The sequence below is a fragment of the Xiphias gladius genome, chromosome 14 (assembly GCF_016859285.1).
Source record: "Xiphias gladius isolate SHS-SW01 ecotype Sanya breed wild chromosome 14, ASM1685928v1, whole genome shotgun sequence".
Classification (NCBI taxonomy): Eukaryota; Metazoa; Chordata; class Actinopteri; order Istiophoriformes; family Xiphiidae; genus Xiphias; species Xiphias gladius.
Genome location: NC_053413.1, coordinates 14,781,140 through 14,797,952, shown reverse-complemented (window position 1 = coordinate 14,797,952; position 16,813 = coordinate 14,781,140). Strand labels below are relative to the sequence as shown.

Below are 16,813 nucleotides of genomic sequence, written 5' to 3'. Positions count from 1 at the left end.
AAGAGCTTCATGGTATGATCTTTGTAATCTGACAGCAGGGCCAAGGAAACCTGCATTCAGTTAGTAACAGGATTCTTGTAATTCGTTAGCACTCCTTTGCTACTTAAAGGGGCACTCCACTGATTCCACAGCACTACTCAGCATGTGAAAACAGTTGTATAATATCTTCTGTGGCTCTGAAGGAGTTTGTCAAAGGTGAGAAGTAACATCCCTTGAATAATTGTTGGTTGATCTGTGGCGTTAACTTGGAGGCATGGAGGGTTGAAAGATGTGGGTGTTTACCAGGCAGGGAAAGGTCAAGTTCATCAAGTGGCGTTATGGGATGTATAGGATCCAGGGTTTTCTGAATGCATACTAGGACTAATATTCAGGATTTATCTGCCTCTGTCATATTGACATTCACCATTCACCTTTCTTTTAATTTAATAAATAATATTTGAACAATTGTTTAAATAATTCAATTTATTCTGCCTCTTTCAATATCAACAACGTGATGGTAGTGCAATATTAAATAGCTGGAATGCCTTTAAATGTTGACACCTTAACAAAATTCATTTTCGGCGGTTTTAATTTTTCTATATTTTTAAAGTCTGACCAAGAATGTTAGAGTGGATTCAGCTTAAAAGGCGAAGCAGAGATTCCTCCAGATCTTGTAGGTTAATATCAGAGATGGTAACACAACAGTAATAATACAATATAAAAATGCTCCATTACAAGAGAAAGTGCTGCATTCAAAATCTTACCTTAGTAAAAATACAAAAGTATTGGTGTTCTAATTATGTAGACTGGGCTCTTGCAAAGTTATATTACTGCATTTTATTAATGGAATATTGTTACTGATGCTTAAACCTTTAGCATTTTAATGTCGCAGCTGGTTGAGGTGGGGCTAATTATAACTAGGGCTGCAACTAATGAATTAATCTGCTGATTGTTTGCTCAATTAATAAATTAATCGTTTTTGTCGTAAACGGTCAGAAAGTAATGAAAAATACCCTTTACAGTTTTGTAAAGCACAGATTGATTTTTTTACTAGCATAAACGACAAAGAAAAGCTGCTAATCCTCACATTTTAGAGGCTGGAACAAGGGAGTGTTTGGTGTTTTTTGCTCACAAAATTAATAAAAACGATAAATCGATGATCAATATAGTTGCCGATTCATTTTCTGTCACTTGACAAATTAAACAACAAATCTAATTTTAAGTCTTTACATAGTGTTGGTCATTTTCATCTATAACAAGGCTGATAATATGTTTTATAGAAACACTGTTAATTTGTAAAGTCACTACTAACTATAGTTATCAAATAAATATAGTCGAGTAAAAAGTATAGTCGAGTAAGGTTTATAATAAGGTTCCTTAAGTGGTTAAACTTAAGTAAAGTACAAATAACTCAAAATTGCACTTAAGTACAACAATCGTTTACCTTAATATGACAGTTTATTAGCTTCTATGAGACACATAAAAACTATAGTTTAGTGTCAGGCCCAATAGAAAGGTGAGGGACTGAAATAGGTGAGGTCGCGCAGGCGCACAAGCCCCCTAAACCGACCGGAGGATGCTGAGCTGCATTCCCATCATTCTGTGAGGAGAGGAGGATCCCCCTGCGCACCCGCAACGGAGGAGACGCCGAGCGACACGAACATATAAAATAATCCACGCTGAGCTCTCTATCTGCCACCATGTCAGCCGGAGGAGATTTGGGGAACCCCCTGAGGAAATTTAAACTCGTGTTTTTGGGGGAGCAGAGCGGTGAGTCAGTGCTGGGGGAGGCTCGGGTGATCCTCGCCTGATGCCAAACATGCGCAGCTATATGTTGAAGGCCACGTATGTAATGGTGTTGATTCGGAAAGTTTTAGCCGGATGCAGAGGACGTGCTGGCTGGCTCTGGGGGTATCTGGCGCCTATGCTGCTCCGGGCACAATCTGTGACCGTAGAAAATTTGATTAACCGAGTAAGAAAAAAAAAAAAAGAGAGAGAGAGAAAAGAAGAAGAAAAAAAAAAAAACCCCGCATGCACATACACTGCACCCTTGGATTAAATATAACCATTGTGGTCACTCAAACATGAATGCCAATTGTACGGAATATCCGCGAGGAGCATTTAGTTGTCGCAAATCGCCACATTTCGCATCATAGCGGGCGATGTGGATTCGGATGTTTTGATGTGCTGCAGTGACCGACAAATCTGCACAGCCTCTTTCCAGATAACGGCTTTATTTCACCCACATCGCTCATTTCTAACACGAACCATCTCCTATTTTATAACATTACAGTGTCTGATGCTTTTCTTTTTTTCAAACACTCGTGTTTTTCTTGGGGAAGATAATAAACAGTCCCCATGTGTCAGTTCGGGACACACCCTAGGTTGGCGATGTCGGTAGCATCTCTAAACCTCGCAGTCTCCGGGTCGGTCACATAAATAATCGAATAAAAAAGAAGAAAAACGGGCTTGACAGCGCCACAACATTATACTATATATTCAATCATCCATCTATTCAGGCTGGGAACGGCTGTGTATGTGGTTTCGATGTGATGGCACAAATTCAGGAGGTGCTGATCGATAGGTGGTGTAGCGCTGGTAAAGCAGCCCGAATACGTGTTCAGACATCAGACATCCAGAGTGGCAGCAGAGGAGCTCGTTTCCCAGAAAACACGGCAGCCAAGAGCAGAATGCACATAATTACGCCTAATATGACATCAGCTACACTGGGGCTTGTGTCTTACATTGTGATGCTTTAGTGTGTGTGTGTGTGTGTGTGTGTGTGTGTGTGTGTGCTGCATGTCTATGAGGGAGGCTGTATGTCGACCAAAAGCCTCCCATGTGTTTTTGTCTGGCCCGTACTGCACCGTTACTCTCCATGGTGCTGAATCGAGGCCTGGCGTGGCCACTGCCCATTGCTGGCCTCAGAACTACTGTCGTCTGCGTAGAGGACTCTGCGTGAGAGCCCGGGGCCTGCTGGACAAGTCCTGTCCTCCCTCGCGTAGATCTGATGTAAAATGGTGCTAAAGATGGGGCTGGGTGGGATGTAAATAAAAATGGAGCTCACTAGACTCACCTTGATCCTCGGAGAAGTCGCCATCTGGGTCTATTAAAGCTGCAAAATGTTTTAAATCGTCATGTGTTCTGTATCTGTCTAGTTATGGGATGGCCCTCTGTCTTTCCGTTGATCCTTTATCATGTGTGGGCACAACTTCTGTTTGTCCAGAAATTGTTGACAAATAGGATTTTTCCTCATCACATCTTCCCACAAGTGCTTGCAAGATTAAGGGAATAAAATTTCAAACTCACGTGCTTAGTCACTTTCCAGTATTGGCGTTGTTGTCACCATTAATTTATTCCATATTGGTTCGATAGTGAGGAACATTTATGCATCTTTTTCGACAGTGAAAAATTAAGTTTAGTGCTGCAGTTAACAATTGCTGATTAGTCTCTTGATTAAATCGATTGTTTGGTCTATACGGTGTCTGAAAATAATGAAAAATGCCTGTTGTAAATTTTTAAGCCCAAGGTGATATCTTCAAACTGCTTGTCTTGTCAGGCGATTAGTCTAAAACCCAAAGATACTCAGTTTACTCTCACATATGACAAAGGAAAACAGAAAAAAAACCCTCACACCTAAGAAGCGGGATCAAGGGGAATGTTTGGTATTTGAATTAAATGATTAATTGATTATCAAAATAGTTGGAGATTAAGTTGTTTGTAGAAAACTGTTCATGCTTTCATGAAATCAGTGTTTGATGTTGAGGTTAATTTCAGTCCATATCTACAGCTTTTGAACATCATACCCGATCTTTCTCTAGATAACAGAAAATGTAGAATATTAATTATTATTATTTACTTTGCAAGGAAATGTCTGCTATTGTCTCAGAGGGAAGAATCCTCCAAAATGCATGTTACTATTGGATCAAATTTCATCTTTCTTACCCTTTTCTTACCCTTTATGTCGAATTTACTCAGGGAATTGTTTAATAATGTTACTAAAAATCAACATCTGTATGCTCTGTTCCAGTGGGGAAAACATCTCTCATCACTAGATTCATGTATGACAGTTTCGACAACACGTATCAGGTAAGATTCGGACCGGATCCAGAACTAAAAACATTAGGAAACATAGAAACTTATTTAGAAGATTTTTTGAATGCATGATACGATGACGGATATGGCAGATTGCTGCATATAAGAAGTGATGATGGGGAGATCTTTGCACTTTATTTTTAAAAAATGTTTTGGTGCGTAATGATTTGTCTACTCACTGCCCTAAAATGCTAGATTTGAATAAATGGAATAATGAGACTAATCAAACTTGAGGTCTAAAATATATTAAGCCTGTTATGTTATAATGGTGACTAATTAATATCTGACTGATGTTACAGTAAGTGCTTTTTGGTGATCAAAAACGGCCACTTGATACATAAATTACAATCAGCGTCCATGTGAAATAATTTGGAATGGAGTACGTCCTATTTTGAATGTTGTCGATGCAGTCATCAAAAGGAAATAGCAACATTACAGTCTTAAAATGAGAAAACAGGTTGTTCTTTCCCTTTGCCTTTCTCAGGTAGATAATAGGTCTAAATGATTGAGCCCTGAGGGCAATACAAATGAAATTAGTTTTTCAGTCTAATTCAATTCCATTGCTTATCGGCTGTTTTTTTTTTTTTTTCTTAACAGCTTTTTGTATTTTTCTCTTATTTAACAACATTCACTCTGCCGGCGACAACAGATGGTGCAGGGAGACATTTTACTTTTAAAGTCTGGGTTTTACTGATGATTGTTCCCCTTCTTTTGGTCTTTCTTCACCCCAGGCGACCATTGGGATTGACTTCCTATCAAAGACGATGTACCTGGAAGACCGAACAGTAGGAAGCCTTTATTGTCATTGAAAATTCACATGTGGATACACACATAGAGATGAATTAATCTATTTTTACTTGTAAGGTTTTATTCAGTCAACATCCTAAGTAAGAAATGTCCCAATTTCCACTCTGTTTTGACTAATCCTTGATTTGATTTGCTTAGTTACTGCTCTCTTCACACACTGACATGATTATCCTAAGGTGGTGCTTGGCTTTTACTAGCTCTAAGAAGTCAAAGCCTTTCCCATGGATCATCTACTTTAGCTAGTATTAATAATGTTTCTTTGTCAGGATATTATGCTCTGTCAGCCTGCACACGAGCTGATACTGGCTTATCCTTTGGAAGTGTACTTACAAGGCTTTTTCATCTGTTTAGTCTATATATGTAGTATGATGTTGAAACAGCTGCTGAAGGTGGGTGTCTCTATGTGTTTGCAAATACAGGTAAGGCTCCAGCTGTGGGATACAGCTGGACAGGAACGTTTCAGGAGCCTCATCCCGAGCTACATACGAGACTCTACAGTAGCAGTGGTCGTCTATGACATTACAAGTGAGCAGCAACCTGCAAATTTACCTATGTGCATGCACAGTACTGTAGTGGATTTTTAAAATCTGTCTGTAATAATTATATTTGTTCATTGGAATTTAACACCAAGAAGACAAATGAGACAGGATATAAACTGAAAGTCTGCTCTTCACAGATGTGAACTCATTCCAGCAGACCTGCAAATGGATTGATGATGTCAGGACAGAGAGAGGAAGTGATGTCATCATCATGCTAGTCGGCAACAAAACAGATCTGGAAGAGAAGAGGTGAGTATGTCAGACGTGGGTCATAACAGACATTTAGCTACAGTTAACGTAGTCTTTGATGTGGAGATATTTTGTTACCTGAGAAGAAAGCATGTGGTCAGTGTGAATAAATTCGCCTTCAACATCAAGATGCTGAGTCTGGCCTGCTTATCCTGCAGGCAAATCACGATCGAGGAGGGAGAGCAGAGAGCCAAAGAGCTGAACGTCATGTTCATCGAGACCAGTGCCAAAACAGGCTGCAATGTCAAACAGGTGATGCCTGCAGTTTCACTGGATTTCACGGTATTTTGGGCATCAGTTGCTCAAAGATTTTCTGCCATCTCTGTGTCCCTTTCCAAGATGATCGAGTCAAAAGTTTAACGATACAAGATGTCGATCTTAAAGGTCCATGGTCAAGCAGATATCCATGTGAACACATACACATACTGCTAAAAAATGACTGTTCCCCCTGCAATCAGGGGATAACGCCCATCATCACAAAATAATTTACTACAAATATGCTCTCTCTTTTTCTCCTTTCTGTACATCCTCTTTTTTTCCGTGCCTCTTCCTCTCCCTCCTCTCACCTTCTCTTTTCTCCTCTCTGCCCTCCTCCTCTTCCCTCCTACTAGCTGTTTCGTCGAGTTGCAGCAGCCCTACCTGGAATGGAAAGCTTGGACGACGCAAATCCTGAAGGCAGTATCCTTTACAGCAGTTGTGACTCACTGTGCCGGCAGCCAAACGGCTGAGAAATAGGCAGCTTATTTTTAATCTCTTAGTGTTTGCTGGCACCATTATAAACAGACTTCCCAGCCTACTGTCTACCGACAGGCCTGAGCCATTAAACCTTTTTTTGCTTAATAGAGAAGAAATGCACAGAGCCAGAGATGTAGTGTGGATTCATAGGTATAGCACCCCATAGTGGCTTTATAGGAAATGACGTGCTGAGTCTGTGTGATGGAGGATGGAGAGAGACTGATTGAAAAGAGACATGCTTATCAATAAACGTGAATTAATTAATGGAAAATATGAAATGAGACCTCTATATCATATTTATCAGTTTTACAATTTTAAAATAGATAGCCAAATAATATTTGTCTTTAGATTACAGCTTCCAAATTACAGTGTAACTATTTAGTAAATTTAGTAGGAGTCAGCAAAATACTTACTGGGTACCTATCTGGGACAAACAAGCAAGTACAAGCAAAGAGGACAATAGTTTCGGGAATATGGGAGTAGTAGCATTGTGTTAGAGAGGTATACAGAAAAAAACGACACTGTACTTTAAGTACTTTTTTAGATTACTGAGTATCTATTTACGGGGCACAATAATATAATTGCTGGGTTAGAAGACAGGAAAAATGGGTAAAACATGGTGGCAGCATTACAAAGAAATTAGTTATGGTATCATTTGTTTTAAAATTATGATATACTTACTAGTAAAATTTACTTTGGGAAAGTTTTTTCTAATGAAGTACTAGTATGATTATTAATATTAATATTGTGACCATTACTGTTGCTGGGTAACAAAACATTAGGCTAAGCTCGCTATGGCAAAAAAATTCTTTTGTGTATGATTTTAAAATGATGATAAAATGCTACAGAACAGTAAAGTAGTTTTTGGACCAAATCAAGGATCCATCCATCAAAACTGATGTTAAAGAAGAACCTAGACTTTTTAGTCATCATATCATCAGATTATTAAAAGGTACACATCAAAGTCAGTTGAAATGTGTTGGGGAGCACTGCTGTAAAAAAAAAAAAACGTTTTAAAAAGCCTTTTGTGGCTCCAGAAGGAGCTGTCTGAAATCTGATAAATAGCCTCAAATGATGTCGTTTGAGTCAGGGTCGGTTGCAGCTGAAGACTACAAGTTTGAAAATGAAAACAATCTGGGGATGTGGAGTTAGAGAAGTGAGCTTACCAGACCTCTGTAGTCCAGTCCTCTCCTCTGATGCTAGCAGCTCGAGGCTACGTTAGCCGCTACTAGCATGACACTCACAAATCACCAACCCAACTGTTGGGGGTTGAGTTGCAATGTAGCTGCCAGGTTTTGACAAGGAAGAAGAATGTGTGGAATGAAAAACATGATATCTCTCGCTCTGCTGCATCGATTTTGATCCTTTTTTTTTTTTTAACTGTTTGTTGTGAGTCATACACTGTTATGGAAAGTTTTTATTAATCAGCAAAGTAAAATTGCCCAGTTGGTATTTTATTAGTACCCTGTATATACAAAATATTTACACTGTGCCTTGTGTGCCGCAATTTAAAGCATAAAGCATGCGTTCATATTATTTAAAACATATTTACGAGCAGCTGAGTGGGAAAAAGCAATCTCATCAGCCTCTGACTTGTAATTCCAATTTGGCGATATTGTGAATTTCTGACACCGATGATATCTCCCACTTGGTGAGAAGAACTACATATATGTTGACAAACTTTTGGCAGAATGGCTGCAACTGCACCGTCGCTGTCAGTTACATCAAAATAAAATCCAATATTAACACTAATACAATCAATTCAGCTCATTTTATAGGAGCTAGACAGTGTTAGTTTGTATCTGGTTTTACTTGGTAACGAACTGCTACAAACACATAACACAACAAGAGTAGCTAAATTAAGCTGTTTATCTGGTGGGACTACAAGCTTAGCACCAAGGCTAACTACGTTGGAATAATGCGTAAATATCAAGTGTTTTTCCTGGTCCCAAACTGCCTGTATTGCACGGATGAAGCATTACCCATTTCACTGTGAAATTTTTGCACTTGATTTTTTTTCTCAGCCACCTGACTTTTCCTTAACTGGACAATTCCCAGTGATCGACATCAAGCTGGACAAACCGGCAGAGCCTGCTGTCCCTGAGGGCGGGTGCTCATGTTAATACAGAGCTGCTATTGGACAGCTCCCTTCACACCATAGGCTTGTTGTGTTGCTTACTACTGGTTAGCTTCCAGTTGACTTCTCTAATTGGATATAGGATCCGGGCCTTGTATCTGATTGGACAAATCAAATGTTATCTCTCAGTCTTGTTCAGTTGTAAAATATTGTATACTTTGTCAATATGTAAGTGACTGGCGGAGAAAAGGGAAGAAAAAAAATTGAAATGAAAATGAACAAAAAACAGTTTTGGAAAAATGAAAAAGGGATAAAAACGGGATAACCAACGGAATTCTTTTCGCTGTTCTGTTTTGTATTTTTTATATATAAAAAGGGAAAGCACCAAAAATGATGCCTAAACAAAGAAGAAGAAATAGTGGGGTGGCCGAACACGTCTGAATGTCTGCAGCACGCATGCACGCTGATCTGATCTTTGACCTTTGACCTTTGGCCTGCCCTCCAGGGTCTCTGCACTCTGGAAGGAGGTTGACTATCTTAGAATGTTTTATAGCATCTCTCTATAGCATCTCATGACAAAACGTATCTCATTTGATATTCCCACAAGAGTCAACTTCCAGTAGGTTCACCTAACAGTAGCTGTGAAAATGTGGCACTCTATCTCTCTATGGGTTTAACTTTTATAGAACAAACTGTACTGTGGTTAAAAAAAAAAAAAGAAGTAATAAAAAGACAACTTCCTATCACAACTCCCTCCTCCCTCCAACCACTCCTCTCCTTTGCCTCCTTTCCTCCCTTTATCCCTCTCTCCTTCCAGTCTCCCCATCCCTCCATCCCGATAATACACATGTAATGATCCACTGTAATGCACTGCACTGTATATAATAATGTAATATGTATGTTGTGAACGTCCCTCTGTAGAAGTGGTCCTTGTTCACCAGTATGAATAATGTAATAATGTTTAATGATTAATAAATTACAGATTAAAGGGCTTCACTCTCCTAACCATCAACATTTACCTGGTAACAAAATGGTCTACTCTATTGAATGTTATCTTGAATTTTATGTCCAGTTACTACACTGATTGATTGAATAATTGCAATATATTCTTTTAAAATCCACTGAGTGTAATAGAAGAAGGCAGGTTTTGGTGAGATTTTTGCACAATCAGGTGGTTTGTGTCTTTAACCACATCACCAGTTACACTATAAACTAGAATGGCACTCAGTAGAGCGCATACCTCTGCCAAGGCAAAAATGCTCTATCTCGCAATGTTACGTAAAGTGATGAAAAATTCCTTAACTGACAATTTACTGACATCTAACATGCTTACAACACTTTACAGTATAACAAGAGATAGCTAAAGAAATATTCAACATTTTGGGAAGTAGCTACACTTTCTTCCTTCCGTGCCCAGAGTTAGATGAGAAGGTCAGTACCACTCTTAGCTCTGTCTTTTTAGTGAAGATGGAGACAGGAGACGGTTAGCTTAGCTTGGCATAAAGACTGAAAACTGGAAAACAGCGTGCCTCTGTCCAAAGGTGACAAAATCTGAAGTACGTAACATAACAACCCATAAATCTAACTTTGGTTTTTGTACAGCTAAACAAACTAGATATACAGAGCCAGGTTTGCTGTTTTTCGCTGTTTCTAGCCTTTATCAAAGCTAAGATAACCGTCTCCTAGCTCCAGCTTTAGGCTATATTAAATTAAGAGATATGAGAGTAGTATTTATCTTCTTTTCTCCATCTCCTCAAGAGAGATAATAAGAGTATTTTCCAAATTGGTGAACTCTTAATTTACATTGGAAATTTAACAAATTGGCTAGCTAACAGTTAGCCTTAACTGATATTAAACTTAAATCTAACTGACCCATTAGATTATAATCGATAACAGATTATATTCGATTCATGTACGTAATTTATGTTAAAATGTTCGTCCTAGGATGTTAACTTGTTAACTTTCAGTAGAAGGCAGCAAATAAACTTAAATAAATGTAAATGGTTCAGTTTTGTTGCAAAAGGTTCTTTGATTTGGAGCATAGGACCATGGAGTTCCTTATTGAATCCTTTTATGAGAGAATTTGAACAGTAACAGCAGCTGAGGAAAATGTGCTGGAACATTGCAATCAACCACTCGTACAATCGATCTGTCAATTGGTCAATTGTTTACAGTGTTAATTTTCTCATGCCTGTTGCAGTGTGATAATTTTCACACAAATCCTGAACTCCATGCAGTGAGTCAGTGTCTGAAAATCTGATAGTTAAGGGGAAGTTGAGGTGGAAAGAACCTTTTAAGAAGAAAACTGTCACTGTGACGTGTCAGGTCATTTACAGTCAGCTCTCCTGATGACAGAGGACAGGTATTCCCCTGGACTGACAGCACGTCATTTGATCCCCGTGAGGGTCCAACAGGCGGACAGAGGCAGTTAGTGCTGTTAGTGGACAGATGAAGTCCACAGAGACAATAGGTCGAGGGGCTGGCCTTCCTAGGGTTTCCCCAAATGTGGATTTTCAGAAAGTCTCAGCCAGTCAATAAAAAAGCATTGTAATATCGTAGTAGTGTGATTTATATGAATATGAATGTGTTGGTATGCATGGATTTAGAGCAGAAATGCAGGATAACATGAAAAAAGACCCGAAAGTTTGTCATGAACACAAAAAATTCAGCATATCCTACATAATCCAGTCAGCATGACACAATGCACCTGTACAATATTTCCTTCCCTGAGTAGGACACACCTCTTACATCCAAACTACCACTTGTATGATCTCAGGTGCTGGTCACTTTGTATCTCATTTGCACACACAGCGGATCATGTCCAGAGTGGAGGCTTTTAGGGACACAAACCTTGGCTCCCTACTGAGGGAGTTGCGCACAGACATAGCTATGGCTGTAGATGACCCTTTCCCTCTTGTCTATGGTTTGGGAGACAAAAACATCATCACTGACCAACTGCTGAAGGTAAGACATCGAAAGAAGCAATTACACGTGCAGCCATTACACATTGATAACAACAAGAAATTCTATTAGTACATACGAGCAACTGATGTCCACAATGTATTTCCATTAAAATATAACAACAAACTATGTTACTCATCGGCTTACAAGCCTGGAATGTCTATCAAGATTATAACATGTATTTTTAGAAATACTTGATTTTACACAGGCTGCAAAGCTCTTACAGTGTACTGTGTCTCTTGCTCTTTGTTTGGATATGTAGGACACTCTAGAGAAGGAGAGTAGAGAAGGGATCCACAAGGCCATGTACTCGCTCCTGTCATGGGTCCTGGAGCAGAGCAGATCCACCATCCAGGCCTTCTGGAGCAACATGACCAAAGACTACAACCTGGACAGTTACCCCAAGTTGCAGACACTGCTCACTAACCTGCACTCCAGTACGTGATGTTCAGGTGTTATGGGAAGCTCATTAATGACTACACTGAGCATGAAAATATTTGTGAAATTCTTTAATTTCGTTATTTATTCCAAATTGGAATTGTACTTCACTCAAAACTATTTGGGCAAGAACATAGGAATAGGGTACTATCCAATTATATAGTTCTTCAGTATTATATTTTCTGTGCTTACACTTATATTTAATTAAATTTTCAGTGAAGCCGATCATGGACAAACTGGTTGCTTTTGTCAAGTAAAACAAAAGTTTGTTATTATGTGTGGAAACCAACAGGTTCAATTTTTCTAAATGTGTTTTTTATTCTTTAAATCCTTAAGGTTGTTAAGGTTTTTTTTTACTCTTCTGCCAGTCATCATTAAGATCTGGATCAAATCTGCTATAAAAGCAGATCTGAAACAGCAACCTTTAGGACACACTTTAAAATGATTTACAAGCCTAAATTTAGTCTTTAATCTCCTATATCATCGCTGATTCTTTTTGACAGGACGGGATGCTGCTGGTTCCAGAAGTGAGAAGAGATCCTCTGGAGGTGACAAAACTCCTCACATGAAGAAGAGGAGCCATGAGGACAGAGAGACCAACTCCCGCAATCAGCATTCACAGTATCATGCCAAGACAAGCGACGGACCAGGTTATTTCCCATAATACACCTGTTCTGACTCTGTATTCTAACAATATTACATTGGCCATTGCAGACCATTGTGTTTCACGATTAAGACAGGAAATAAAAGAGAGAAACATTTCAAGAAAATGTTGCTCTTCCTGGTGGCCAGTAAAAATGAAATTTAACATTAAAATCATTTCTTTTGGAGGCAGTGCAACACTTACTTTTACAAGTTTTATGGTTGTGCATTCAGTAAACATTAATCTGTTTTTTTCCTGTTTTTGCTCCAGGTGGTAAAGTGAAGTTATACAGAGTAAAGAGTGAGGCTCCAGCCCTGCAGCTACCACCTGGAAATAGTAATTTCAATAAACTCTAATTTAAATATATATATATATATATGTGTGTGTGTGTGTGTGTGTGTGTGTGTGTGTGTGTGTGTGTGTGTGTGTGTGTGTGCGTGTGTGTGCAGGTGTGTGTGTGTGTGTGTGTGTGTGCGTGTGTGTGTGTGTGTGTGTGTGCATGTGTGTGTGTGTGTGTGTGTGTGTGTGTGTGTGTGTGTGTGTGTGTGTGTGTGTGTGTGTGTGTGTGTATGTATATAAACATTTAAACAAAGTTCTGCCACAGGTGTGCAGGCAGTGTCCTCCTCAGTCCAGAGAGGAGTCACCCTGTCCTCCTCCTCCTCCACTGAGCTGTCAGTCAGCCACGAAGCCAGAGAAAAGATCCATATGAAGCAGGTGTTCGCCTCAGATGGTAAGCCATGGGATGAGAATCTAAATTCTTTTTTTCTTTTCCAAATATTGATCAAACTAAATGACCATTTCTGTATTTAACAGCATCAAACTAATAAAGTAATGTGGGAGTTTTCCTCTGGTAAACTTGACCAAAATAGGGCCTGAAATATGCCCCGATTTTAACTTTTTGTCTGAATATAAACAGTGAATGCATGGCTGTCATTCAACAGGGACCGGCAGAAAGTGCATTAAAGTTGGTGGGGAGTTTTACTCTCCCAGTCCATTAGAGGAGACAAGTGCAGCATCCAAGTCCAAGGCTGCTAGGACCACATTTCACCACAAGGGGGACACAACCACAGGCATGGTAGAGGTCCCAGCTCCACTTATTCTTAAAGACAGCCACCTGGCTTTCCTCTGACTTTGTGTGTGTATTTGCCTTATATGTATCTTACACATGCTGTATGTGTGTGTCTTTAGGCTCACTATAATGATGATGAGTGTGCAGTATGTAAGGACGGAGGGGAGCTGATTTGTTGTGATGGTTGTCCTCGAGCTTTTCATCTGACCTGCCTCAACCCTCCACTTACATCTATACCAAGGTGAAAAATAAAAGGTTCAAATCACTTAAATCTACTTATCTGTGTCTCTTTTTTTCAAAACATTAGCATACTTCTGCATGTTCAGGGATGCCTTGTTGTTTCAAGCCTTGCTCTAAAAAGGAAGTTTTGATGTCACATTAAATTTTGACTCTGCAGTGGCAGTTGGCAGTGCGAGCAGTGCTGTGGCAGCAGAGTGAAAAGAGAGAAAGCTCAACTACCTTTACAAGTAAGGCCCCCAACTGATGCTTTTCTTGTATGACGATCTCTGCAGACCACGATCAACTATTGATAAATCATAATGGCTATTTTGATGATAGCAATTGATTCAGGTGATGAAATGAACCGCTCCCCGAAAAAAAAAAAAACACTCAAATTTGCAGTAATTTTCATGTTTTCAGTTAAATGGTGGCTGACATTGCTCCCCTCCTCTTTAGTCAGTTCTAGTCAAGTCAGTTTTATTTACATAGCCCAAAATCACAAATTTACCTCAAAGGGCAAACGTCCATGACTTGACAATACAATTTAAGCAATCCTACCTGCATGTCTGAAAAGCTTTGTTTTATGTGTTTTGTGCAACACTGATGCTCAGTGATCAAATATTTTTGTATTACAGGCACTCATGCCCCAGCCCCAGCCTCAGCAAACAATCACCAGCTCCAGTAACTCCATCATAGACGTCTCCTTCTACTCCTCGCTGCCGTCCTCCCTCACAAGTGTCATAGCTTCTATGAATGAGCCCAGTCCCAGAAACCAGGTAAAGACCTGATGATGGTCTGCTTGCTGCAGTCTTTATTTTATCTTTGTTTTCTAGCATTTTCTAATTTTGCGCCACTGCTACTTTTCTCAACGTATTAAATGCGTGTTCAAGTGCTCAGGTGGAGACCTGCTTAGTGTGAGGGAGGTGTGTGGTGTTTGTCACCTCGGAGGAGTGGACCTGACTCAGTGCCTCCAGTGTTTGGAGCGTTTCCACGTACACTGCCTCTTCTCCAAGTAAGACATCCACTCATTTCTTCTTCTCAAACAAAATTAATGCTTGTTTACTCATAACAAAGCAATTTTAGAAGGTGACAGAAAACGTCTATAGGGTGTTTAGTTCCCAAAAGCTCGTTGACAACTCCTAATCTCAGCGTCACTGTGACATCATCTACATTGTGTACAAATCCTTCCTGTGATCGTCCTGTAGATTCCTGTTTGTGTTACGATTGATGTGCTTAACTCCATGCAGCAGGGTATATAGTATAAGGTATACTGTAAATCAGGATCAGTGCTGAATCCATGTGATGATGTCTTGTAGCACCTTTCATTCAACTGTTTTTTATGCCCCTGTTTGGTGTGTCGATGAGAAATTGAGATTTGTTGTTCCATTTGTAATTGAATGTTAACCACAAACTCAAATCTTTTCAGTGCCAAACGATCTAAAAAAGTGTTTCTATTGAAATTATTGGATAATATTTCTTTCTTTCTTTCTTTCTTTTTTTTACATGAGAAGCCAATGTAATCAGTTTAAATTGCCATATGAAAGGGTCTGTAGCTCTTCCTCCCTAATCCTCTTGAGTGTTGAAAATTACATATTGATTGACAGTAACATTATATGCCAAAGAGAACAGTCTGACTCACTCACAGTGTGCGTGCGTGTGCGTGTGTGTGCGTGTGTGTGTTTGCTAGAGGGAGATCCATCTGTTCGTCTTGCTCCAGGCCCTGGGGCAGCTCCGCAGAGAAAGAGGCTGAATCCAGAGGTTTACAGGTAGGTCTGCACATGTGTACACATAGGTCAAGTTTGAATAGTCTGTGTCTGTACAGAGAATATATCAACCTGCATTATCTGAATATTTCCGAGTATAATCTGTGTAATTTCTGCTATGTGTGTGTGTGTGTGTGTGTGTGTGTGTGTGTGTGTGTGTGTGTGTGTGTGTGTGTGTGTGTGTGTGTGTGTGTGTGTGTGCGTGTGTGTGTGTGGGTTTGAGTGTGTGTCTCCAGCTCACCCCAGTGGTTCAAAACACACTCAGTCATGATCGGAGCTCCTCGGTTCCTGAGCCCATCCTCCATAAAGATGAACTGGACTCCATCCTGGGAGATGTGAGTGGGGCTCAGTTACATGTCGATACCACAGATGTAGACGCGATATGAATGCGGTCATGTGTGTCGGACACAATATGGCTGCCCTTCTTATCGCACAGACAGGGAGTGATTTGTCATGGTAAAATACAGCCTCATGGACCAAACAGTCAGTGATGGGGAGTGATGTGTCATTTTGTTGTTTTGTGCTTTGTGTTGCCTGAAATGTGTGTGCACAGCTGTTTAAATTCCTCTCTGCTGCACTGACGGGTATTCCTATTTTACTTCACATGTAGTAATGTGTGTTTCGAAGCTCCTATGTACTGGGTTTTCTCTCCAAGCCAAAAAAGAAACTAAGACGGTCGTAAAGATCGTTGCTGTGTGATATTGTTCTTAATGACATCACACACACGTTTACCATATCATGGTCTTGTGTACAACAATTGATCCTACTGTGTTTTGTTTTGTTTTTTGCTCTTTGTATCTCAGCAGGGCTCCATTGATGGCATTTTGCAGTGGGCTTTCCACAACATCTCTCGGCCTCCTCCGGACTCTCAAGGTTGTTACCAGTGACAAGACAGACGCTCAGGCTGGCGCTCACGAAAGAGCTCTCACGGTCTGAATTAATATTGTAAATCAACTTTGATGAAATTAACATACCTGATTTAAAATGAGACTGCACAATGTATACAGAGCCAAGTCCAAATGATTTCCTTCGTGCTTACTGCATGTGAAAAAAATGTATGGTGCTGAAAAGTGGAGAATTGCTATTTTTCAAACTCCTTTTCTAACACGGACATCTCTGCTCATATCTAGTGAAATCAAATACATACACTTTATCTTTGCCATTATTCCACTACTGTGGTCCTGTATTATTCTTTTTAATTTATTTTCATATTTTTTGCATGAGACTGGGAAAAACTGT

At 39.7% G+C, this 16,813-nt stretch overlaps 2 protein-coding genes across 2 annotated transcripts; both read left to right on the top strand.

The window, feature by feature from the left end:
* The first annotated feature begins 1,602 nt into the window (after window positions 1–1,602).
* On the top strand, window positions 1,603–8,994 carry rab6bb (RAB6B, member RAS oncogene family b). The gene is made up of 8 exons (XM_040144028.1): window positions 1,603–1,749; window positions 4,010–4,068; window positions 4,806–4,859; window positions 5,301–5,406; window positions 5,558–5,669; window positions 5,828–5,921; window positions 6,281–6,347; window positions 8,463–8,994. The coding sequence occupies exons 1-8, from the start codon at window positions 1,680–1,682 to the stop codon at window positions 8,525–8,527; spliced, it is 627 nt and encodes a 208-aa protein (XP_039999962.1). The 5' UTR covers window positions 1,603–1,679; the 3' UTR covers window positions 8,528–8,994.
* Window positions 8,995–11,298: 2,304 nt separating this feature from the next.
* On the top strand, window positions 11,299–16,461 carry aire (autoimmune regulator). Its single transcript, XM_040144720.1, has 13 exons — window positions 11,299–11,445; window positions 11,705–11,879; window positions 12,384–12,530; window positions 12,794–12,859; window positions 13,128–13,253; window positions 13,465–13,598; window positions 13,712–13,833; window positions 13,990–14,059; window positions 14,468–14,587; window positions 14,702–14,823; window positions 15,499–15,577; window positions 15,811–15,909; window positions 16,378–16,461. The coding sequence occupies exons 1-13, from the start codon at window positions 11,299–11,301 to the stop codon at window positions 16,459–16,461; spliced, it is 1,491 nt and encodes a 496-aa protein (XP_040000654.1).
* The last annotated feature ends 352 nt before the right edge of the window (window positions 16,462–16,813 follow it).